Source organism: Dipodomys spectabilis, unplaced genomic scaffold, assembly GCF_019054845.1.
Source record: "Dipodomys spectabilis isolate Male_0828 unplaced genomic scaffold, ASM1905484v1 ptg000145l, whole genome shotgun sequence".
NCBI lineage: Eukaryota > Metazoa > Chordata > Mammalia > Rodentia > Heteromyidae > Dipodomys > Dipodomys spectabilis.
This window is the reverse complement of record NW_024870822.1, coordinates 20,644,788-20,670,185: the sequence shown is the minus strand read 5'-3', so window position 1 is coordinate 20,670,185 and position 25,398 is coordinate 20,644,788. Positions and strand designations below refer to the sequence as shown.

Sequence of the window (25,398 nt, the reverse complement as noted above, 5' to 3'; positions counted from 1 at the left end):
AAGGGAAGGGACACTGTCTTATCTCTGCAACTTCACACAGAAAGTGCCATGTAGTAAAATAATTTCTGAATGCATGAAGGGCATTAAGTGCTCCATGCTAACACTTTGGCCTCTGATCCCAGAACATTCAGCCTTCCATGCTAGAATGCCTTTTCCTGACAAGACATAATCTTGGTATTAAACTTCAGGTAGATCATAGGATCTTCATCTAACACATACTAGCATTTCTTCTTCAGTTTTCCACTTTCTCATGCTCAGGTTCCTCTGTTGTAGGTGGCCCGAAAAGAACCCATCCCACTGTTCCAGGAATTCCAGGGGGAACCAGAGCTGGAGCAGGAAAAATAGGTCGAATGATTGCTGAGGAAATCATGGAAATCCACAGGCAAGTAACACCTTCTGGTTGCTCCCCTGAACATAGTTTTCAACCAGGATAGTTTTCCCTCCTCACTTCACCCTGGAGAATGTTTGGTGATGTCGAGACATTTTTGTTGTCACAGTTGGGCAGGAGGCTGCTGCTAATCATCCAAGGACTCAAGACCTAAACAATGAATGAATTAATCAGTCTAACATATCAATAGTGCTGAGATTTAGAAATCTTCCCTTAAATAAAAAGCTAAACCAAAATAGGCCAGAGCTAGGGGGACTCTTGGGGAAGCTCAATTCCTAATATTTTGTATATGATACAAGGACCTTCTTAGTGAGGATGGGTGTACAATTCACTACACAAGTAATGAATGTTACAACCCAGGTTACTCTGGGCCTTAACATTTGTATGTTCTTGAAGCTACTAAGGGTTAGTAATAGAGATCTAGAAGAACAGACAGTAAAAGAGACAGCTCTCTTGGAGGAGCCTCCTTTTCCATATGAGAGAGGAGTTTGGAAGCAGTCCATAGGAGATTGAGGTCTGTACTTACTGTTCTCTGTACCTGGCCTTGCTTAATTTCTTGGTCTTCGTTGACTTAAAACATAAAAAGGAGATATTATCTACCTCCTAGTGACTGCATTAGGGTTGTGAGGGAACTCAGGAAAGTCCCTGGAACACAGCTTAATATACAGTAAGTTCTCTAAAATTGTTAAGTTAAATCCAAGTCTTTAAAAACTATTACTGAGAAGGAAGTCATTCTAAATTTGGGGACTCAAGAGAGTAGTAACCAGATACTAATGATAAAAACTTAATGGTTCATAATCATAGAAAAAGCAGTAGAATCAGGTTCAGACAAGTTGCCACATCCCTGAGCTTTTTGTGAAACCATCCCAAAGCAGTATCAAACATCAAGAAGCTTGTCCTTAAGAATCTCAAAGTCTAACCAGGCGCCAATAGTTCATGGCTGTAGTCCTAGCTACTGAGGAGGCTGACATTGGATGATTGCAGTTCAAAGCCAGCTCAGGCAGTAAAGTCCCATGAGACTCATCTCCAATTAGTCATAGAAAAAGCCAGAAGCAGAACTGTGGTTCAAGTGGTAGAGTGCTAACCTTGGGACAAAAGGTGCTTAGCTCAAGCCTAGAGCTCAAGCCCCAGGAAACAAAACCTCAAAAATATTTAAAAAGGACCTCAGCAATCTTAAAATATTTGAGAAATCTTTTATTTCTATGGTAATTTATCATAGGTTTTGTTTATAGTAATAGAAAAAGCAGAGAATTAAGGGCTACAGCAAACAAAGGTTTGAACCTGGTCTTAGCCAAGATTTGGAATGAGGGTGAGTGGATATTCCCTCCATAAAACCAGGTATTCTTGAGTGATCATATCAGCCAGGAAGCAGGAAACCTAAATGGGTAGCCTTTGTGCAGAAGAGAGCCACAGTTCAAACTGATGGGAGGCTGTGAAGAATCCTAAGGAATGATGCTAGAAGTTTGGATTGGAAGAAACTTGTAAGACCTCATTTCATTGTAGGATGCTGAGATGATGTCCAAAGTGTGTTAAGTGTTGTGGAAGTTGAACTAGAATAGGGAGAGATGAAGGAAGGAATTTCTGGTAACCCAGTGATTATGCTCTACTAGATGCTGAGAGTGAAATTCCAAGGTTGGCAATCTAGGGATAATAGTGGTTTCATAGTCTTTAGTAGGAAAAGTTGGGTGACAGCAACTTTTCAACAACTGTCAATTAGTAGTCATCTCTGTGTATGAAGAGTATATCCTAGTTCAGGAGAGAAAACAAAACTAAAAAATCATGTTTACTCAAGAATCTAGAGAAATAGGCAGCAGATTTTGTTGGTATTAGAAAGTGGTCCCTAAGTGACCCAAAAGCTGCATACACAATAGAGATGCTCAGAACCTGGTAGCACAGCTGCCGCCATACCTCTAAACTCTAGCTTCACTTCCTTCTATGAGGTCCCCAGTCTGGCAAAGCTCATGTAGATTTACAGTTCCAAGTCTTTATTTCTATAAACCTACAATAAGACATTGTAAGAAAGGCCCAGGTCCATTTTGTACCACTGCTTTTTCTAGAAGGCTGTTACTTCTCCTGGGGTGCTTTTTTAGGTGCAAGCAAGCTCCCCTAGCACCTTCCATTTCCTAAGAAAATATCCTCATTTCAGGATGTAGCGGAGAGGATAAATCATTTGCTATAAACGGCAATTCATAGGATGGTGGTTAAACTCCCAAGGTAAACCAACACATCTAGATTATATGAGGAAATAACATTGGGCACTGAAAACTCATCAGCCTGAATCCAAACCTAACCCAAGGGTTTTTTTTTGTTAAGAGATATCTACATCAGGGTCTGTATTCCAGAACAGGTGCCTAAAGAACAAATCTCACTAATCACTTGGGTTTGTTGTTGTTGTTGTTTTGTTATTTGTTTGGCTACACTGGGGTTTGAACCAAGGTCTTGCTCTTGCTAGTTGATGCTTAGGCCAAATCTGTCACCTGTTTATGTAAATAATTTTATTGGAACACATCTATACCCATTCATTTTTCTGCACACTGTCCATGTAGTAGTGAGACAGAGATCATATGACCCACAGAATATTTAACTATCTAGCCCTTATAGGAAAAATTTGTCTAGATCTTCATCCTCTTTCTCATCTTTACCCCTTAACAAAACTCCTATCTCTGAAAAAAGAAAATGCAGTGTAACCGCCCTTCTCTTCTCTGACAGGATAAGGGGGTCATCACCTTCTAGCTGTGGCTCCAGCCCACTGAACATCACAAGCACGCCTCCCCCTGATGCCTCCTCTCCAGGAGGCAAGAAGGTAAGTCTTATATATTAGGTGACCTCAGGCCTGAGTCCTGAAATGCTGGAAGTCTACAGTTGTGAAGTTAAGACTTGTTCCTCCTTGAAGCATATGCATCTGTGCATGGCTGGGAACATGCATACTGGTAGAGCTAGGGAGACTACTGTCCTCAAGAGGATTTATCCCATGAGACTGTGGAAAGGCAAGAAAGAACATCAGGAAAGGGGAGCTGTCAGTCTTGTTCACTGACAGAGCAATTCAAGGCAAAGGATTAGTAAGTACCTCACACAGAAAAGTACCTCTACACTGGGCACCAATGGCTCACACTTATGATCCTAGCTACTCAGGAGGCTGAGATCTGAGCATCACAATTCAAAGCTAGCCCAGGTAGGAAAGTCTGTGAGACTCATTTCCAATTAACCACCAGAGAACTGGAAGTGGCACTGTGGCTCAAAGTGGTAGAGTGCTGGTCTTAAGAGTGATAAAGCTCAGGGACAGCACCTAGGCTCTGAGTTCAAGCCCCATAACCACCACCACCAACAAACGTACCTCTTTGCCCATCAGTTTTAAGGGGTCAGAGTATCACTAAGACATCACTGGAAACAGCAATAGTACTAGTAGCACTTTGGAAATCAAGCCAAGCGTTATAGTTCATTATGGGGGATCTGCCACCTGCCTTTCCTGTGATGGGACCACACTGGGCACAGATTTTATCAGTCACCAAGCCCTCTTAAAAAGCTCCCTAATAAGACAATACTATAAAGAGGTCTGGAAACCACTTACCCTTACCTGTTTTTATCTTCACCACAAAGCTTCCAACATAGGTCATACTAATTGTAAGGCATAAATCTAGAAATAGTGCCAGAATTTAGGGCAGCACAAGGACCAGCATCTGAGGACATGAAGTCCTCTTTCCCCTATTTCCCCAAACACACAAAGAATCAGAAATTTACACAGATGGGACCATGTAGGGCACAAACTCTATCAGAAACAAGGCTGGGGTTTTCAATGGTAGGTTCCTCAGAGGCTGTTAGCAAGAAGGTAAGCAGTGCTCTAGGTGGGCTAGGCCCAGAGGTAGTTGGCCAGGCGAGGGCAATGACAGGACACCTGCTTCTATAAAGAGTAGCTTTTCTTCTATTTTATATAGGCATCTTCAGAAGAAACTTCCATTTGAAAAGGGTCTTAACTTCCTTAAAAACTTGAAAAAGCCAGCGAATTAGTGGATAATTGGATGGTCAAAGCAAGGCAGACGTGGCTTTGAAGCCTAGGTTTGCTCCATGAGTTGGTGTAACTTTTGTATCTTTATTCTGGGGCAACTATTGGTTAGGATAAGCAGCACCTCTGTACATGAAGTTTGACTATGGGAGAGTATGTGAATGTTCCTGGCCCTGGGTGTCACCCATACACAGCTTGCCGGCTGTGCCCTTAGCTAGGTTCTCCCTTTATGCCCCTGGCCCCTTTCTGTCCCTGTATCAAAATGTAACTTTTAGGCACCAGATTTCTTGGTCCAACTAAGGTTTTCTACTACTTGGACTTGAAAATTTATCCCTCCAGTACAATCTTAAATATTACTCAGAGTTTTCATATATTATCTTGGCCTCACAATTTTACAGTTGATGACATTTAAGCTCCCCAGCACTGCTTAATAGGACCCTAAACTTAATCTAGGACTTGCGACAAACATCAGCTGCCAGAAATCTGATCGTACTATTCACCACAAAGCCCCAAATGCTTTGAAGACATTTATATGAACATCTTCCTTTTCTTAGGGTCTAAAAAGTGGGTCTAGGGGCTGGGAAGGTGGCTCAGTGGTAGAGCGCTTGCCTTGCATGCCTGAGGCCCTGGGTTCGATTCCTCAGCACCACATAACAAAAAGAAAAAAGCTGAAGTGGTGCTGTGGCTCAAGTGGTAGAGCGCTAACCTTGAGCTGAAGAGCTGAGGGACAGTGCCCAGGCCCAGAGTTCAGGACCCACGACCGGACCCCCCCCCCCCCAAAAAAAAAAAGAAAAAAAAAAAGTGGGTCTAGAAGAGAAACTCTGAATCTGTCCTTACAATGAAAAGAGTCCTTAGTAGCAGGGCTTTTCAGAAAAACAGCTTAAACAAGATGACAGCATTAATGGCACGGTGGACCAGAGGTGGCCCTTCCCAATCACTTCTAGTTTTGTCATTTAGTCTGCAGTTGTTTCAATCAGGATCAAGTTAAAAAGGCAGAGGCTATGTGATCTTCTACACATCTCAGGAGAATAGAGACATGTAAGGGCACCGAAGCAAGTTCAGATAAAGCAATGCCACAAATGTCACCTATGATTTTTTTAGCCCCCTGCCCTCCAAGACTCTTTCAAGGGTCTCAAGGTCAGTGCTGTTTTTGTAACAATGCTAAGGCATTACCCCGTATTTTCACTGTTAAAAAACAGTATTGGATGCAACTCCTGGTACTTCACTTAGGAATGCCCTGAATGAAGCAGTAAAAATCATTACTTTAAGCATTTATATTACTTACTATGATGGTGGTTGTCTAAAGAAAAGATCTTGTGTGATTAAGGTGTGAGCTAAAATAAACTAGCTGCTTGTTTCAGAGGGCATCATTTGACTCAAACTACGGTTATTCCAACTTGAGTATTTAGCACATATTTGTCACTTCAAGGAAAACAACTGATAGTGGTCACCAAAATTGGAACTTTCAGATATGTTGTATCTGCTACTTGGAGCCCAACTTCTACCCAAAACTTGTAAGATTGTATAAACAATGGTGATATTTGATGAAATGTCAACATATGGAAGATCCAACTAACAGTAAACTAATATCCTATAAATGATTGATACAAGGTATTTCAAAATCATTGATGGGTAATCCATCCTAAATGCCAAGATCTCAATGGACTGAAACAGGATAAAAAAGATCCATGAAGTTTCAGATTCTATACCACAACAAATATTAGGAAACATTCATTTGTTAATGTGATGTAATATCAGAATACCAGTTATTAAAAAGCTATTATCTCACCCTTTTCTGGCCACTTATTTGTGGGTAGATTTCCTTCATATACTTCAATCAAAAACGTATCTAAACAGACTGGATACACAAATATGAGGATCTATTGAAATCTTGTAAGCCAGGTATTAGATTTTCAAAAATGTAAAAACAATAGTTCTTTAATTTTTTTGTTTTGAAAGTTTGGTTTTCCATTAAAAGGCTATTATTCATGTTAACATGAGATGGTTTTATGATATTTGAAAAAAATGCTAGTTTTAATTTCAAGTCTAGTAACTATTGATAAATATAGCCTACCAAAAGTTTTAGTCTTTAATAATTTTAAAGTATGAATGAACTGTAGAGATAAACTTGTAATGCCACCTACTGGCAAAATCAGAATCACTGCTTCTTGTGAAATCCAACAACCAGTTTCCTTCAGTAAAATACTTCTCAAAGGATGTTCTTCTCTGAGACTCAACCAAGGGAACAAAGCTAGGAAGGTGAGAGATTTCAAGACAGAATTAAAGGAATGGTAATAAATCCTCCAGAGGCTTGTCTTAAGAATGGAAATCAGAAGTTACTGATATTGGCATCTATACTTTAACTGTGATGAAGGTGATACACTTCTAGCATCTTGTTTATTTGTGACTCCTTAGAGCAGCCCGGTAACAATCTCAATTACTCCTTCAGCAACATCTGCTGTTACATTTTACTTTCTTACAGTATAACTGCTCTGATGGGCTTACTAATGCTTAGGCCTTGGCCTTAAATATGTGGACAGCATGATCTGAGGTAGTTGGGAATTTTAGTTTGCCTTTAAGTTACCTGTGTGGGCTAAACCAAATGTAGAGAAAGAATTGTTTGGGGGAGAGGTTTTTATTTTTTTTCAGAATAGCCATTTGTGTGTGTGTGTGTGTGTGTGTGTGTGTAACACAAATCTCAACACTTTTATGGTGAGTGTACATGATACTAATTGGAAATTCCATTCGAGTGGAAGACATCACACATTCCCCCTTTTGTTTGTAGATTTTAAATGGAGGGACACCAGACATTCCTTCCAGTGGCCTATTACCAGGGCAGGCTCAGGAGAATCCAGGTTATCCGTATTCTGATAGTTCTTCTATTCTTGGTAAGTGACATTGATATTCGTCTCTATGCAATGAGCTTACAATAAATACATCTGGCATAAAGAGTTTGAAGAACTTATTATACAAAATAAGTTCTAGATAAATTTGGTAAGAACAAAGTAGAAGTTAGAACTTTAAGTATTTCAACATTGACTTTAATGGTGGTGTTTAGTTGGGATCCAAATATGTTTAATGCAGCCTAGACAGGTTCTGTCCATATGGTGCTTAATCTTTAGAAAGAGAGCCAATGCTGATTCAGAATAAAGCCTTAAGAGTGATCAGTAAAATTCAGCAGGTAGCAAAAGCCATTAAATGATGCTAGTTTGTTTCTCCCAACCCCGTATATCCTTTTCTTTATCTATTGTCCTCCTCTTTCCTACTCGTTACTCTTTCTGTAACTCTGTCTTTTTAACTTGCTATCAGAATATTAAAATGAAGTGAACTCAATTATTTTTAACATTTACTGAATTTTAAGCACTTTACTCTTATTTCTAAAAAGTTATTTTCTCTGAAAAACAAGTGTTAAAAAAGGCACTATAGCCCTAAAAAAGTAGTCTGCTACTGTTCATTTTTTCTAAATGTGCTTAGAAAGTGCTTAATAAATCTAAACATGGTTTGAATTTTTTCTGACCAGTCTTTCTCTCTTCCACAGGTGAGAACCCCCATATAGGCATAGACATGATAGATAATGACCAAGGATCAAGTAGTCCCAGTAATGACGAAGCAGCAATGGCCGTCATCATGAGCCTCTTGGAAGCAGACGCTGGGCTGGGTGGTCCTGTTGACTTTAGTGACTTGCCATGGCCGCTGTAAACACTACGTGTTGCTTTGGCAACAGCTACAGTATCAAAGTGCATTACTGGTGGAGTTTTACAGTCTGTGAAGCTTACTGGATAGGGAGAGAGCAGCTTTTATGTACTGATTTCATAAAAGCCATCTCAGAGCCATTGATACAAGTCAGTCTATGTGTAACTTCAGACAAAGTGGAACCTAAGCCTGCTCCAGTGTTTCCTCATCATTGATTTTGGGCTAGCTGTCAATAGCTTGCATTACTTGTATATTTTGGATTCTGTTTGTGTTGAATTTTTTAATCATTGTGCACAGAAGCATCATTGGTAGCTTTTATATGCAAAATGGTCATTTCAGATGTATGGTGTTTTTACACTACAAAGAGGTCCTCCATGTGGATATTTCTTATACTAATTGTATCATAAAGCTGTTTATTCTTCCTTGTAAGAATCCTTTACTATAAATATGGGTTAAAGTATAATGTATTAGACAGTTAAATATTTTTAATAAATGTTTCCCTTGTTCTATAAATACTATTCCCATTTCAGTTTTTTAAAAAAAATCTATATGCTGCAGGGCTGGACCATCAGTTCCAACAGTGGATACTTATGGATCATCCATGCTAGTTACATTTGCAATGTTTTTACAGTACTTGGGATTGAATTTAGGGCCTTAAGCACTCTATATCTGAGCCATAACTCAGCTCTGCGATGCCTTCTTGATCTTCATAACAACTCTGGAGCTTACATAATTTCCTTATCCTACCATCTTAATTGAAGTTCAAGGGCTTCAAGGGTTAAGTGACCTCAGACACAATGCACCTCAGTATTTCTGTTTTTCTTGTATTAGACTACAGAATATTTAAAATAACATGCTAAGCAGAGCAGAACAGTATACTAGAAAAGGCAATGAACTGGTATAAGAGGTTGCCTCTGCAGCAAAATTACTACACACTATGGTAAAGTGACTTCATCTTCCTTATAAAGTTGGAATAAAAAAATGCTTTCTTTTAAGCTCTGATATTTACAGTATATTTTATAACTAGTAGGAAATTTAAGTGCCTCACCACAAATATACCAAATAAGAGCTCTTTGAGCTACTATTTGATCGCTAGTTATATTTATACCAACAAGATAGTCTATTAATCATGAAACTACATCTAATCAGAGGGGTTATGAAGCTGGTCAGAAACATGAAAACAATGGAATTTTATTTTGATGAAAAACTTGAGTTTACAATCATTTAGTAAATGAAGAGCAAACACTTCATTTTCCTATCCCATAACTCTTTAAGAAAAAGCATTAGTAAATAAATATCTGTGAACAGATTAAGGGTAAGGCAGACTGGATAATAAACCACCTCTGATGTTCACTCCCTGCACTTGACTCACTTGAACTGATAAGATATGAGCATCAAATCTCACCCTAGCCATTCAAATAAGCCCAAGATAAATACTCACTTTTTTGCTCATCACAAGCAAACTATACACATTTTACTGAAGGAATACTTTGATAGAAGCACTTATTTAAGTTATATTGTGCATCACAACTATAAAATGGCTTGAACAGTTCCATTTAACCACCATTTATAAAGTGCAACTACATAATATTCTGCATTTTATCTGAGGTGAGATGAATATCAATCTACACTGAAAATACCCCAGGTGCCAATTTCCACCATTTCTGAAAAGACCTAGATGTGTGTGAAAAAGGACTGTCCCCCATACAAAGAACCAATTTCACAAACCTACTGGTAAACAAATACGTTTATGTAACTAGAACCTCAGGATGCTAAAGTTGTACTCATTTAAAAAAAACCATTCGGCTACCTTTGGTCTTTAAAAAAGCCTACACTGCAATATCCTAAATATGTGCAGCTCACAATGAAGAAGAGTGGCCTTGCAGTGCAGAATGAGGAGTACACCGTCATTGTGAAGAGTAGCATGCTATGGTTTCAAGGATCATCAGCATCACAGCATTGGGTTCTGGGCATCAGGATCGAGGTCACTGTTGCTAGAAGGGGGCTGAATGGGAAGGCTGTCCAGCTCATCCACTTGTGGAGTTGGGTGCATGACCACCAACTGGTCCTGGGGAATGTCTGCAGCAGCTGCTGCCAGGTTGGTGATAGATTTACTTTTTACACACTGAAAGTCTACATGCCGGCTCTTTCCTTCTTCCTTCTCCCAGGACATTCGAATAAAGGGTCTTTGGACATAGTTGTAAATGACTTCTGGGCGGCCTCCAGGCCTTTTCTTTACTTTTTCTTTGTAGGTAGGATAACCTAGAGGAAAGAAAGGTTTAAAAAAACTGAGGAGACACACACACACAATTTCACACCCAATTTAGCAATTAAGGGCTTTTCTGGTTCGTACACATCCTGAACAAATAACAAAGTTGAAACAAGAAGGGAAACCAATATTCCATATACTTAGTCATCAATTCAACAGCCAGAAACTAAAATTCTACTGGTGCAATTCACAAAGCCTCCTCCATCTTTCCAGTTACTCAATAAACAAACCACCAAAAAAAAAAAAAAAAAAAGATCCTTAAAGTGTATGTCTGGGATGGTTCTCCAATACAATGATGTATCAGCTGGAGCAGGTCTTGGGCTCTTGCTGTATATTCTCACTCTCACATAATGATCTAGCCTAAAGGCCAGCAATTTACCACTACATTAACCATAAGCCTAAATTCATCTGTATATTGTTCTGGGGTTCTCCCCGCCTTTTTTTTTTTTGTTTACTAGAAAAGTACTTAACTCCCTAGCTGGTTCCTAAATAATAATTTTCAGCTACATCAGTAACGGCAATACTTTAATCTCTTACAGCATTTTAACATGTCTATCCCAACAGCAAAACGGTTAATTTAAATCTGTATCTCCAAAGCAGTTTTCCCTAACTATATCTTCTAGATCACAGTCACTACAAAAAGTAACAACTAGTGATAGTAACCCTAGTTTTCAAAAACTTTACCAGTAAAGCCATTTTTCCAAATATACAGTCCTTTGAAATTATTAAAAGTCCCTTTCCTCCAACTATTAGCAAAAATTGCTAGTTTCAACCAGGGATAATCAATCACATTCTATAAAAGGCTAGAATAAACATTTCAGAGTGGGTGATATTGTTTCTACTAAGACTACTTAATTCTGCCACTATAAAAATCAGTCACAAAAAATGTCAATGTTTCCAATAAAACTTTATTTATTTAAAAAATTAGGCAATGGACTACAACAGGCTCATGGGCCAAAATCAAGACTACGATGTCAGAAAAAAAAACTACAAAAGCCTTACAAAATAAGTACTCATTTAAAATTACCAGATCAAGGAATGCATGTAGTCATCACTGGTAGCTAGTATATTTAGGTATTATGAAGTGTGTATGAGATGGGAGTAGGGAAGCCAGAAGGGCCAAAATCATCTTAAAAGCCTGCAGAGCATCCAGTTTATCACTATCAGCAGAGATAAGTTGTCTATATTCCCTTGTCCTTCATTCCTCCTGAATTACTAAAGAAACTTGACAATTCTTACCTTACTGTATTCTACACGGTCTTCCACAGAGCATCACCACTCTATACAAGTGTAGTTACATTGCATCCTCGCTTGAAAACTACCAATGGTTTCATTACCCTTCAAAGGGAAGGTCTGTATTCCTCAACATAGTATATGGGCTATATATCAACCTACTTGATCACTTCACTATCATATAACTCCCTCCAATTCCAAGCTCTCTGTATACTGGCCATATCAAATGTTTCGCTTTTTCCTGAATATTCTTTGATGTTTTTATACACGGATTTGCAGTTGGCTCTACCAATTCCTCCTTATTTATCTATGTTCTCTTGGATTCTCCTCATGTTTCTTATGCATCAGGTCAACTGAGCTCCCATGAGAGTCAACACATTCAATATTCTGAAAGCAGACTTCTTTTGAAGAACTATGAATTGAGAAAGGGTAAAATGAGAGGAGAACAAAACAGCTAATGTAGAAAGAGATCTGCCTTTTAGTCTCCAACATACCACAACATTTCTACTTATTTTTCCAAGAGAAAAAAATTACTGATGTGACAGGAAAATATGGATGTAGTATACACATTGGAAAAAGATTCTAGAAACAGATATTGAAGGAAGCATAAGAGCCTGGTTAATTAATGCCTAACCAAAGTCAAGACCAATTTATCTAGGCAAGTAATGTCAATAGTAAATATACAAATTATGTTTATACTGACTTTTAAAAAATTCCACTAGTAAGTGCAATCTATTAATGCTATCTATTAAGATAGCATTTCATAACCACTTTGAAATTCTGAAATCACAGAGACCTGCGTTCAAGCTCCAGCTCTACTCTATAATCCCCAAACAATTTACTTAACTCTTAAACTTCAGTTTCTTTGTCTTAAAAATAGAGATAGGCTGAGTGCTAGTGGCTCATGCCTATAATCCTAGCTACTCAGGAGGCTGAGATCTGAGAATCCTATTGCAAAAAGCCAGCCCAGGAAGGAACGTCCATGAGATTCCTATATCTAGTTAACTACCACAAAGCCGGAAATGGAGCTGTGGCAAGTGACAGAGTGCCAGCCTTGGGTGAAAAAGCTAAGGAACAGGGCCCAGGTGCTGTGTTCAAGCTCCAGTACTGGCATACACACATGAAAAAAACAAATACTGGGTAACCAGAACATCTCTACCAATGAGAGAAAACTACAAGAATGACAAGTAAAAAAATGTAAAAGAAATGACAGAATTGAAACATGATAGTTTGCAATCCCTAATCAAATTACTGACCTAAGCAAGAATTGTCTGCTAATAGTTATAATCTCAGGTAATGAATAGTGAGTTGCACTTAATGCCTTATAATTTGCATGTCATCTTTGTGCAGGGGCCAGGCTAATCTTCTCTGTCTCATCCTAATTTTAGTGTATGTCTTAATGAAGCAGGACATTTTTATGAGCTGAACATTCTTATCGTATCAAAGTAACATCATATCCAAAAACAGCTTAAGAAAAAAATTAAATTATGCCTTTATATCTGGAATAAAATAAAGGACAAATCCAGAAGCAGGACAGTGGGCCCAGGCTATTTAATAGGATGGTGTGATAAATAAGGGCACATTGAATATTGAGAGATCAGAAATAACCAGCAGTCAATTATAAGGTATGATCATGGACTGGATCGTGATTTGGAGGACAGTCACAAAAAGCATTTGGGACCGGTGGCACTGGGCAATTTTAATGCTGGTTGATACTAAGACATTTTTAGCCAGGCAATTCTAGCTATTCAAGGGACAGATACTGAGAGGGTCAAGGATTGAAGCCAGCTCAGGCAAAAAGTTAGGAAGATCCCATCTCAACCAATAAAAGCTGGTGTGACACTCTATGTCTGTGTTCCCAACTACATGAGAAGTGCAAATATGAAGATTAGGATCCAGATTAGCCTGTGCCTAAACATGGGATCCTATTTTAAAAAATAAAGCAAAAATTACGGAAGGTATGACTCAAGTGGTCTAGAAAGTGCAAGGCCCTGAGTTCAAACCTCACTTAGTACTGCCAAAAAAGAAAAAATGTATTCTTCATTTCGTAGAGCAAGATAAAATTTTTAGAAAACTATTGTATATCATGATATAAGGTAGTGCTATATGATTTTAATGGAATAAGCAGTACTTGTAACTAGATCTTTATAATTACATTAAAAATAACTCAATATTTGGAGCACTGTATTTTTCTTGTATAGAGAAACAAGTACTCAGTTTCAGTACTTAAATGAAGCTTTTACATAAGGTATTTCTTCACTGAGAATCTATATACTATAAGCACCAGGCCACATTATCAGGTATATACATAAAACACAACTTGATTTCTCTCACAGAGTTCATGGCCATGACCAACCAACTATATCATACATGACATAGTATGTTGTTCTGAGGAGCAATGTCACTGAAGCTCCAAGGTTTGAAAGGGTTTGAAGAATAGTAGTAGCCATTAGAGAAAGAAAGTAAGAAAAAGTAATTTCTAGTCAACCTCATTTGATCATTACAACTATCCTTTGATGTACACCATTTCATAGATACAGAAACAAAAAGTTTGACTTAAGATCCCTGGCCAACATTCCTTACTACACATCTTCTGACACAACATTATATCTACATTATTCATAACAAGTATACCTCTTCTTCAAATCCCCTCATCGCCTAATATTCTAGTTGCATTGTGTTTTCTGTACCTCCAATGCATTAAGCTCATTCCTATCTCAACACTTATGCACTTGTTTTGTTTCTTGCCTAGCGCCATCATTGTAACCAGGGCTATCTAAATAATAAGCTATCTAAAAATTAAGCAAGTTGTGATTTTGTAATTTGTACAAAATTTGAAAATAAGCTATTATCACATTGTCAGCTACTGTTTCTACATGAATTTTCAAAATGTAGCTTTCAGATGAGCTCTAGTGGCTTAGGCCTATATCTTTAATTCTAGCTACTCCAGAGGCTGAGATTTGAGACCTTCAAAGTCAGCTTGAGTAGTAAATTCCAAAAGACCCTTAGCTCCAATTAACTAACAAAATGCTAGACCAGAGAGGTATGACTCAAGTGCTAGAGCATCAGCCATGACCAAAACAGCCAAGTGAAAGTATAGGCTCTGAGTTCAAGACACAGTTCCAACACACACACACACACACACACACACACACACACACACACACACACACACACACACACAAATACATACACACATGCATACATGAATGAGCACAAAAAATGGTTTAAAAATATACCAGGTTTCAAAGACCATTACTAGGAAAAAAGCCTTGTCAATTTTATAGAAAAGTACACACAGGTAAGCCCCCTCACTCCTCATCCACACTCATTTCATCATTTTATACATACACAGTTTTGGCAAATGGCAAAAAAAATAATTCAATACATATCCTAAAAAATTAAGTGAGGGAAGAGATGAGGTGGGAGAGACAGGAGAGAATGTTGAAAGGGGTGACACTGATCAAGAGGACATACTATATTTATAAGCTGCTTTGTTGAATGGCAACTCCTTTGTAGAGCTACTTAAAGTTAATAAAAAATATTCAAAGATAAATAAATTTTAAAAATGAATGAGCTATGGCAGAAAAGACAAAAATCTCATTTCTATATCACTAGAGAAGTTTACGAAACAAAACTTTATAACGACCTGTCTTCTCAAAAGAAGTTATTAGCTAATTTGTTATTTGCACGTTTTCTGCAAAAGAATTTAATAATCCCTTGTCAGGAGTTTATCTCAAATTATTAGGATCCATTTTAGGGAGGAGACAGAGCTGGGGTTTTAACTCGAGGCCTTGCGCTTACTAAAGCCATGCGCCTCCAGCTCTTTTGACTTTAGCTAATTTTTTCAGATAAAGTTTGATTTTTTTGTGCTATGATGGTAAGTAGGTGGTAACCTTTCTCCTTACACCTTACCTGGGATTATAGCATGCACTTCTTCAGCCAAGTTTTTACTGAGATGGAGACTCACTAACTTTCAGCATTGGCTGTCCTATAACCATAATCCCCTCAATCTAGCCCTAAGAAATCACTATGATTTTAGGCATAAGCCACCATGCCAAGCCTAAACAGGATCCATTTTTTAACGCAGTTTTTTTTTTTCCAAAAACAGATTAATAAAAAATAATAATGTCTTACCTTCTATTCCCAATCTAATCTTCTTAAGACCTCTTTCCTTCAAAACTGATTTGGCCACATCTCTGTTTTCAATGTACTTGAAAAATCTATATAATTTTGTGCTATAAATAACTGAAAACAAAAAGACAAAAAGATTTCATATTAATATGAAAGTTCTTAGAAATAAACTTAAATTTACCTTTATCATCAAAGGGTCCTGACAGCCCTAAAACCCCAAATAATGGATGCACTAATGCTAAAGGCAGAGTAGCCGACATGACAGGACAATATTCAGTATAGTTAATGTAGAAGCAAATATCTACTTAAGTGGAAACAAGAAAAGCTTTGATAACCAATCAGGTAACCCAATCCATAGGAAGAATTTCTTCTGAAGATGTATCTTATCCACACTTATTGGAATGGGATCTGCCCCAAGTTTCAAGTAAGAGAAATAAAAGATGACATCAATAACATGATTATTGAGCAAGCAAAGTAAAGGACTTTGCTAAGATGCCTTCAAGGCCTGGAATGGAGGAAGAACTGCCTTGTCAAAAAGTACAAAAAGGTATATTTTACATTTCATGGATTGAGCAACTATTAATAATTCCCCAAAGGCAAGACCCTCCCACAAACTGTTTTCCATCCAGGCAAATAGCCCCACTTAATAATGATGTTAACAATGGCAGATTCGAGCATGTTCTGCCTAGGTTAGTCTGTTTAGAGCAAACTGGCTTTGCAAAGGGCAGACATTCCACTGACAACATGTTGAGTCTTCCAATTGTGCTGGGAACTTCAGGGAGTTAGACTGATGGGCCTTCCTCGCCTTCTGTCTTTCAGGTGGAGTTATCTCCCTTAAAAGGTGAACTGCAGAGGTTTTTTCAAAAACAGAAAAACACACTCACAAACCAAACATGCTGGTTTAAGAGTCAATAAAGGAAAATACGTCAACAAAATTCTATTCATGGGATATGTCTGTGGTTATTACTAAACCCATAAGATTATTCTTTTGTGTGTGTGTGTTGTGTATGTGTGTGTGTGTGCGCACACACTGCTTACAGGGGTTTGAACACAGGGCCTGGGCGCTGTCCCACTTAAGTTACAGTTCCAATTCCAGCTTTTTCGTTGTTAATTTAAGAGTCTCATGGACTTTTGTGCCCAGGCTGGCTTTGAACCATGATCCTCAGATCTCAGCCTCCTAACATAAGGCACTGGGCATGAGCTATCAGTGCCCAGCAGTTTCCTGGTATTTTGATGAAGAATTTTTGACATTTTGGAAACAATAAGTTACATTTTAGGAAATCAGGCTGAACGCGATAGCTCTAACTTCTCAAATATATCTTTTTCAGGATGGAACATTTTGGTACAAAATGGAACATTTTTCACAAAGTAAAAATGTTTTTAAAGTGCTAAAAAAGAATAAAAATGTTTAGTCCTTTTACAATTCAAAGCTTAAAAATAAGAAAACAAGGAAGTGGCGCTGTAGCTCAAGTGGTAGAGCGCTCGCCTTGAGTTGAGGAGCTGAGGGACAACGCCCAGGCCCAGAGTTCAAGCCCCACAACCGACAAAAAAAAAAAAAAAAAATAAGAAAACAAAAAAATATGAAATGGAAAGTTTAATACAGGAAAGGGAAAAGTAAGCTTATTATAACCCTTTTATCACTATAATGCTACTACTTGGCTGCACTCTCTTGAAGTCTAACTTTTTGGAAACTGAAATCTAAATGATACACTTATTCATTCTACTTTCCTAAAATAAAATAATACATTATATTTCTTTGGTCTTTCATTCCTCCCATGTTTTGTTCACCTTTTGATTTTATATAATATTAGAAAAATATATCATTAAGACTGAGGAAAACAACAGAATTGCTTATAAGTAGTTACAAAAGAGCAAAACACTCTAAGTACATCATTCAAAGAAAATTCTGAGCATTCTCTCAAAAAAGTGCTACCATAATTCATATTAAAATAATCTTTTTGCTGAGTGCTGGTGGCTCATGGCTGATTGCAGTTCTAAGCCAGCCTGGGCAGGAAAGTCCACGGGACTCTTACCTCCAATTAACCACCAGAAAACCAGAAGTGGTGTGCTGTGGCTCAAAGTGGTATAGTGAAAGCCTTGAGAGAAAGAGTTCAGGGACAGCGCACAGGCCCTGAGTTCAAGCCTCATGACTGACAAAATAGTAATAGTAGTAGTAATAATAATAATTTTAAATAAACAAGAACATCAATTAGAGTCAGCTTTTTCATTTTGCTTTTTCTTAGAAAAGGGTAAAGTGGAAATACCAGAGATTAATAGGTTTTAGGCTTGCTTTGTCAGCTGATAACACCACTTGTGTCATGTGTGCAGCCTGGCTTTTTAATGGCTACTTTGGAACTAATGTATCCCAGACATTTTCTGCCGGATTCCAGCTTCTTGAGTAGCTAGAGTTTATAGGTGTGAGTCACCAGTACCTATTTGAGTTTTAGTACTTTCTATATTCCTGTAATCCACACCCTATAGAGTACAGAACAAAAACTGGACTATTTACTAAGCTTTTTGAGATACTTTTGGAAATTTTCTCCATCTGTGCAACTGCTCAAAAATGCTAATACTGGATTCATTAAGATAAACAACATAAGACAGATTTTCTAACAAAAAAAAAATCAAACAAGACTAACCATGAAAGTTTGGGATGAAATGAGAAATTAATGCTACTAAAGTTAGGCTCTTTTGGTCAGAAACAGCAATAGAAGTATAGTTCATAATGCTTTTGGAAAGACCACGGTATCTTCCAGGATCACATAGACAATAAAACAAGAACATCTTTGAACTTAAAGTTACCCTCCTACAGTCAAAAAAGAGCACTTCTCTATGTGGCAGGGGTGAGTACACTTTGTCTTTGCAGGGCCAGAGAGTAAATACTTGGGGCTTTGCGAGCCATGCAATCTCTGTTGCAGCTATTCAACTCTGCCAAGATAGCATGAAAAGCAGCCATAGGCAATACATAAAAACCTTTCTACAAACAGGCAAGGAGCTGAAATTGTCCCCCAGGCTAGTTTGCTGACCCCTTATGTTTGATGCCTATTATGACCACCTACAAAGCCTGACCTTTGATTGTAATAAAAGAGATAATCTATGATTGAAGAGAAAGAAAACATGCCATAACTTACTTTGTGAATATTCTTCTCCCATTTGTGGTGGATACTCCTCATCCCAATCAACCACATCATCATCTGTAAGCACCACTATATGGCATTCTCTTTCCCCACTCTGGGCACTAGCTACCATAAGAGGGAGGATCATTTCTTCCAGATAAAATTCAAATTGTCGACGAGCACCATCATTTGATAACTCATGCATTAGGGCACCTGAAATAAAACCCACAGAAAATCTTTGTTTTTTTTTTTTTTTGGATAATTTTGTTTAAAGTAAAGTAAAGCAGAAGTCAATGAGATTCTTATCTCCAATTGTCTACAGGAAAACTCTGAGCTCTGGTTCAAAGTGGTACAGTGCTAGCCTTGAGCAAAAGAGCTCAGGGACATTGTCTATGCCCTGAGTTCAAGCCCCATGACTGACAAAAAAAGAGAGAAAGAAAAGAAAAACAGAAGTAAAGCAAAAATCAAACACTAGGTCCATATCTATTTTGAAATCTTACAGATGATATACTTGTCTACAATGGCCATAACTTTTCCTAAAAAGAGCTCTTATAGCCTACATATCTAAGAGAAAATTAATCACACTGAATGAATGAAGGATCTGAGAGCAGATGAAGAGAATAATAAGCATAAGACTGAAAAGAGAGATGCCTAAGAGCAAGAAGAGGGAAGCAAAAAGAAATCAGTGACAGTAAAACACAAGGTCCAGATTACAACTAAATTTAACATTATTCAAAATCCTTTAGCCAGCCAGGTGCTGGTGGTTCATGCCTGTAATTTAGCTACTAAGGAGATCTGAGGATCACTGTTCAAAGCCAGCTTATGGGTAGGAAAGTCCATGAGACTCTTATCTCCAATTAACCATCAGAAAATCAGAAGTGGCACTGTGACTCAAGTGGTAGAGTGCTTGCCTTCAGCTGAAGAGCTCAGGGACAGTGCCCAAGCCCAGAGTTCAAGCCTCACAGCTGACAAAAAAGGAAAACAAAAATCCTTTATCCAATATAACATGGCAAAAAAAAAAAGTTATTTACAACAGGGTCAATTATCTAAAAATACATGATAATCAACTGAGACTATTAGAGTTTTATAATGTACTAAATACAAATGTACAAATTCAATAAACTTCTACACATTTATTAGCATTTAGAAAAGTTTAATGTTCTTAAACACAATAATAAAATATACAAATAATCAAACAAAGTCAGAGCAGAAATCACATGGAAAACAGGACAGAAACTCTACTACAGTATGAATAAATGGAAAATTATCACAATAAACATATTAATTCTTCTAAAACTTTCAAAAAACCTATTTTGAGATGATAAATTTCTAAATATCTACTAGAGACATGAAGACAGCTTTTAGTATGAGGAGAAAATTCATGTTATTCGAGGGGACAAGTGTAACAGGCTCTTAACACAAAACAATTCAAAAGTTTATGAAGTTCTTACTTATGTGGTAAGGACTATGAAAATAAAGTCAAGCCCGGCGCCAGTGGCTCACGCCTGTAATCCTAGCTACTTAGGAGGCTGAGATCTGAGGATTGTGGTTCAAAGCCAGCTGGGGCAATAGTCTGTGACTCAAGAGGTAGATCGCTCGCCTTGAAATGCAGAGCTCAGGGACAGTGCCCAGGCCCTAGAGTTCAAGGCCCACAACCAAACAGGAAGGGAGGAAGGGAAGGAGGGAGGGAGGGAGGGAGGGAGGGAGGGAGGGAGGGAGGGAAGGAAGGAAGGAAGGAAGGAAGGAAGGAAGGAAGGAAGGAAGGAAGGATGCAGAGAGGCAGGCAGGCAGGCAGGCAGGCAGGTGGGCAGGCCAGTCAAAAGACACATATCTGCAGGAAAAAAATGTATAGACTCAAGTCTATACCCAAAGTATTTTTTATATTTGTACAAGAACATTTCTAGTTTCTTCTAATTCTATGTAGTTTTTTCTTTTTTTTTCAATTCCCAAATCTTTATGTAGAACAAAGTAAACTTTTGAGTTAGATTTCATTATAGGAAAATAACATATAACAGGTTGGAGAATATTTGCCAAGTACTGAAGTGTATTAAGAAAGAGAAACATTGTGAATATTGGAGACAGTAATGTAATGCTTTTGTATTTAAATATTTGTGAATATATATATATATATATATATATATATATATTACATTTTGAAGCAGAATTTCTGTTATTTCCTGGGATCCCCTCTGCAGATTTCCATAAATATATATATATATATATATACATATATATATATATATATATGTATTTGTGTGTGTGTAAAGATACTGTACAGAAGGTTAGTTACATGAGCAAGGTAGTTTTTTTCTTAATAACATCTTTGAGAATTTCTAAACTTTTAGTGACCATATTAATCAAATAACAATTATAATTTAAGAGCTAAAAGTCTAGGAAAATCATATTACATATACTTTATATGAAGATGCTTATTTTTAATTTCAAAAAATTTGGTATTTAATAGAGAAAATAAACTCTGTCCAAGGGATAGAACTAAAATGCTTATCATTTGTAATAAATTCTACTAGTTTTTAATATGAAAGTCACCAAACTTCAGCATCTAGTGACATAAAGTTTAAGTCAAATGATCTAATAAGGGCTGGAGGTGTGGTAATAAATTCTAGTAGTTTTTAATATGAAAGTCACCAAACTTTAGCATCTAGTTACATAAAGTTTAATTCAAATGATCTGATAAGGGCTAGAGGTGCGGTTCAAGTGAAGGTAGAACACTTGTCAAGCAACTGTGAGGCCTTGTATTCAAACCCCAGCACCATACACACAAAAAATAAATTCTCAAGTTTTCTACTAGAACCATTTTTTAGATAAAAACAGCAACTTTTTTCAAATTTATAATTGTATTCTCCAGTTGCTTGGCTATTTGACTTCATTTAAATTTTTAAATATAACAATATAGAGAAATGATTCAGAGGTAGACCTACTTCTTTGCCCTACCTATCAGTATTTTTATGGAGACTTGAAAAAAATGTTTGACAAAAATAGCATAGTACACTTTGGGACAGACTTTAATAATGTTACTAATTTTCAAGGACTCAGCTAGTAACTGAAAAAGAAAAGGGCTGGTTATATCTATGTTTATACCCAGTGCCTTAAAAACTTACTTAGAAACTTATTTGGGAAAGTATGATACCATGTTGCCAACTTAAGGTTGAGCTTAGGTAATGAAGTAAAGGTAACAACCATAGGGACAGGGCTAGCATAAGGCTATAAAACATATGTACAGAGATCTTATAATGAATCTGAGCTCTTAGAATAACCTGGTCAATTCTTTCTAAACCTTTCCTGTTCATTCTTTACTGTCTTTTCTGAACTATTCTCCAATCCCTCTGCCCTTATCTTTCTCTGAACTTCACTACCCATTTAATATCAAGTCAACATGTGATAATATCTGCTGGTTCTGTAAAGAATTGCTTCTATTTCTGAGGTACAACACAATAGCAGGTATCATCAATCAGGATCAAGATTCTAAAGTGCCAGACCCTGCTCTAAGACAGTATTTAAAATTCTCAGATAAAGCCACCTTAATACAGTTTATGATCTCTAATGAAAAGTACCATATGATAATTATTTGTATCTTCCAAAGTTCTCTGGATATTATCTCATTTCATAATATAACATATTGCAAAATTTTAGATAATGTGATCTGAGAAATTAATCAGATCACATTTAACCAAAGCCAAGACTTCAATCTAAGAGACAATGACAAAAAGCAAAATATGGGTTTGAAGGCATGACTCAGGTCATAGAGCATCAACCAATGAGTGAAAGCAAGAATCAGATATCAAATCCAAGTCCCAGGCTTGGACAAAAAAAAAAAAAAAAAGCAAAATATCAAGGAAATTTAAGAAGGTTCATAAAAATAAAGTTGAAAATTTTTTGGACAATTATACAGAGACTATATAGAACTCTGAATACTTCCAGAAATAATCTTTGTAACACCAAAGTGTTTTACAATTAAATTAAACCAATATTTGAAGCCTGAATAAATAATAAACTTTCAGTCTTTGCTTTATAATCTATTATAACTCTACAAATCACTCACACATAAAACATCATACTTACTGAGATCTCTACATTTAATAGTACTATATTCAAAAGAAATACAAAGATAATCGCATGCTTCTCTCAGTTCAGGAATAGATATGCCATCAGGACAACGGATAATTCCTGTCTTATAGTAATCCTGGAAAAAAAAAAGTGACAAAAGGGTATAAAACACCTGGAGTAAAAGGTAGCTAAAACTTATTGCTAAAGTTAAGTTAAATAGCATTTTCAACAACAACAACAACAACAATAGTAATAATAGAGGTTCTCAAATGTCCAATTTCTGAAATTGGAACTTCAAAGTTCATTAAATATCTTTTTTTTTTTTTTCTGTTGGCCGGTCATGGAGCTTGAACTCTGGCCCTGGGAGCTGTCCCTGAGCTCTTCAGCTCAAAGCGAGTGTTCTACCGCTTGAGCCACAGCACTACTTCCAGTTTTCTGGCAACTAACTAGGAGTTTCCTGCCTGGGCTAGCTTTGAACCACAATCTTCAGAGCTCAGCCTCCTGAGTAGCTAGGATTACAGGCATGAGTCACTGGTGCCCAGCTTGAGTATCTTTTTTTTATAATATCTGTAAGGGTAATTCAGGTTCAGTGAGATTCAGTATAATTTCACTAAACTGAAATTATAAGCAGGGATTCGTAATATTTATTAAAATATTCTTTAAAATAAAAGTTTAAATTCTACCCTCATCCCAAATTAAAGATGTTAAAAGAAGGACAAAAAAATCAAGGAGGTGGGTTTTGAATGTTTTCAAATGTTTCCATATTGTTGGTTTGGGTCAATAAAGTTATTATGATTCAAGAAGCCACATTCATTCTCAAGAAGCAAGAATGAGCCAGGAGCCGGTGGTTCATGCCTGTAATCCTAGCTACCCAGGAGGCTGAGATCTGAGGATCATGGTAAAAAGCCAGCCCAGGCATGAAAGTCCTTGAGACTTTTATCTCCAATAAACCACTCAGAAAACTGGAAGTGGCACTGTGGCTCAAGAGGTAGAGTGCCAGCCTTGAGCTGAAGAGCTGAGGGACAGCACCCAGACCCAGAGTTCAAGCCCCATGACCAACAACAACAACAAAAAGAATGAATGACTTACCATATTTTAAAAATTAGGGAGAAATAATAATAATATGACTCCAGAAAATGCTATTACTAAATACTTGAAAGACCTGCTTATGCCCACCTAAGAGATCAATTTTCCTATCTTACCTTCCCAAGGTCATAAACTCATTTACTCACAACCTATTATCTTTATATCGTCAAAAAACATGAATTAAAAGGTATTTAAAACAAAATTATCTTGCCTATCTTCAGAGAGATAGTAAAATAGAGCTTTGCTTCCAATTTAATACCTGCACCAAGGAGAGAGTTACAATAATAAATCAATGGGGCTCATGCTTGTAATCCTAGCTTCTCAGGAGGCTGAGAACTGAGGATGGCAGTTTGAAACCAGCCCGGGCAGGAAAAGTCTGTGAGGCTTTTATCTCCAATTAACCACAAAAAGTCACAAGTATGGGCTGGGAAGGTGGCTCAGTGGTAGAGCGCTTGCTTTGCATGCATGAGGCCCTGGGTTCGATTCCTCAGCTCCACATAAGCAAAAAGAAAAAAGCCGGAAGTGGCGCTGTGGCTCAAGTGGTAGAGTTCTAGCCTTGAGCTGAAGAGCTGAGGGACAGCGCCCAGGCCCAGAGTTCAGGCCCCACAACCGGACCCAAAACAAAAATTAAAAAAAATTTAAAAAATTTTAAAAAGTCACAAGTAGAGCTGCAACTCAAGTGGAGGTAAAGCAGTAGCCTTGAGACTAAAGGGCTCAGAAGCAGCATCCAGGCCCCAGTTCAAGCTCCAGGATGTACAGGCCTGCACACACAAACAAAACAAAAACAAAAACAAATCATACTTACCAGGATAGCTCGAAACACTGTGGAACCAATTCCCTCAGCCACTTCATACTCTCCCTTCTCATTGGGACGTGTGAAGTTATGTTCTCGGCCAGACCCAAACATCCTATAGCAGCAAATAATTAAGAAGCATTACATAATATTTCAATAGGGAAAATCAGTTTGATGCACAAAAATGAAAAGGAATTAAACACAAAAGAATATCATTAACTTAATTCCAGAGTCCTTATCAGAAATTTAACCTAATAAACATTACAAATCAAAGAGCATTAAATTGGGTACTGTTGGCTCATGCCACCAGTACTCTAGCTACTCAGGAGGCTGAGATCTGAGGATCAAAGCAGCTGGGGCAGAAAAGTCTCTGTGAGACTCTTATCTCCAATTAACTACTCAAAAACTGGAAGTGAAGTTGTAAAAGTGGTAAAGTATAAGTCTTGAGCAAAAGAGCTCAGGGACAGTGCCCAACCTTGAGTTCAAGCTCCACAATGGACCAAAAAAAAGGAGAAAAAAAAAAAAAAGACAGAAAATTAAAATTTTTTGATAGGAACAGCAGTATAGATTTTCTGTAAGTAATGATAAAATTAAATGAAAATACTTAGAAGTTAAAAAAAA

The 25,398-nt window shown here is 37.3% G+C and overlaps 2 protein-coding genes and 1 non-coding gene across 15 annotated transcripts in view; 1 reads left to right on the top strand and 2 right to left on the bottom strand.

Moving 5' to 3' along the window:
- The window catches only part of Arntl (aryl hydrocarbon receptor nuclear translocator like), a 100,354-nt gene extending 91,760 nt beyond the window's left edge, over positions 1 to 8,594 (top strand). For all 10 annotated transcript variants that reach the window (XM_042691332.1, XM_042691335.1, XM_042691337.1 and 7 more), the window contains 4 exons: positions 274 to 382; positions 3,098 to 3,191; positions 7,174 to 7,276; positions 7,927 to 8,594. In XM_042691332.1, coding sequence (XP_042547266.1) covers positions 274 to 382; positions 3,098 to 3,191; positions 7,174 to 7,276; positions 7,927 to 8,087 — 467 coding nt within the window. In that variant the 3' untranslated portion in view covers positions 8,088 to 8,594. The remainder of the gene's footprint in view (positions 1 to 273; positions 383 to 3,097; positions 3,192 to 7,173; positions 7,277 to 7,926) is intronic.
- Positions 8,595 to 9,252: 658 nt separating this feature from the next.
- Btbd10 (BTB domain containing 10) overlaps positions 9,253 to 25,398 on the bottom strand; it is a 67,341-nt gene continuing 51,195 nt past the window's right edge. For all 4 annotated transcript variants that reach the window (XM_042691341.1, XM_042691342.1, XM_042691343.1 and 1 more), the window contains 5 exons: positions 24,790 to 24,892; positions 22,914 to 23,034; positions 18,849 to 19,046; positions 15,721 to 15,831; positions 9,253 to 10,343 (listed from right to left, as the gene is read on the bottom strand). In XM_042691341.1, the coding sequence (XP_042547275.1) occupies positions 10,033 to 10,343; positions 15,721 to 15,831; positions 18,849 to 19,046; positions 22,914 to 23,034; positions 24,790 to 24,892 (844 nt within the window). In that variant the 3' untranslated portion in view covers positions 9,253 to 10,032. The remainder of the gene's footprint in view (positions 10,344 to 15,720; positions 15,832 to 18,848; positions 19,047 to 22,913; positions 23,035 to 24,789; positions 24,893 to 25,398) is intronic.
- Positions 12,883 to 12,994, bottom strand: LOC122117937. Its single transcript, XR_006149256.1, has one exon. It is a non-coding gene; the product is annotated as a U6 spliceosomal RNA (small nuclear RNA).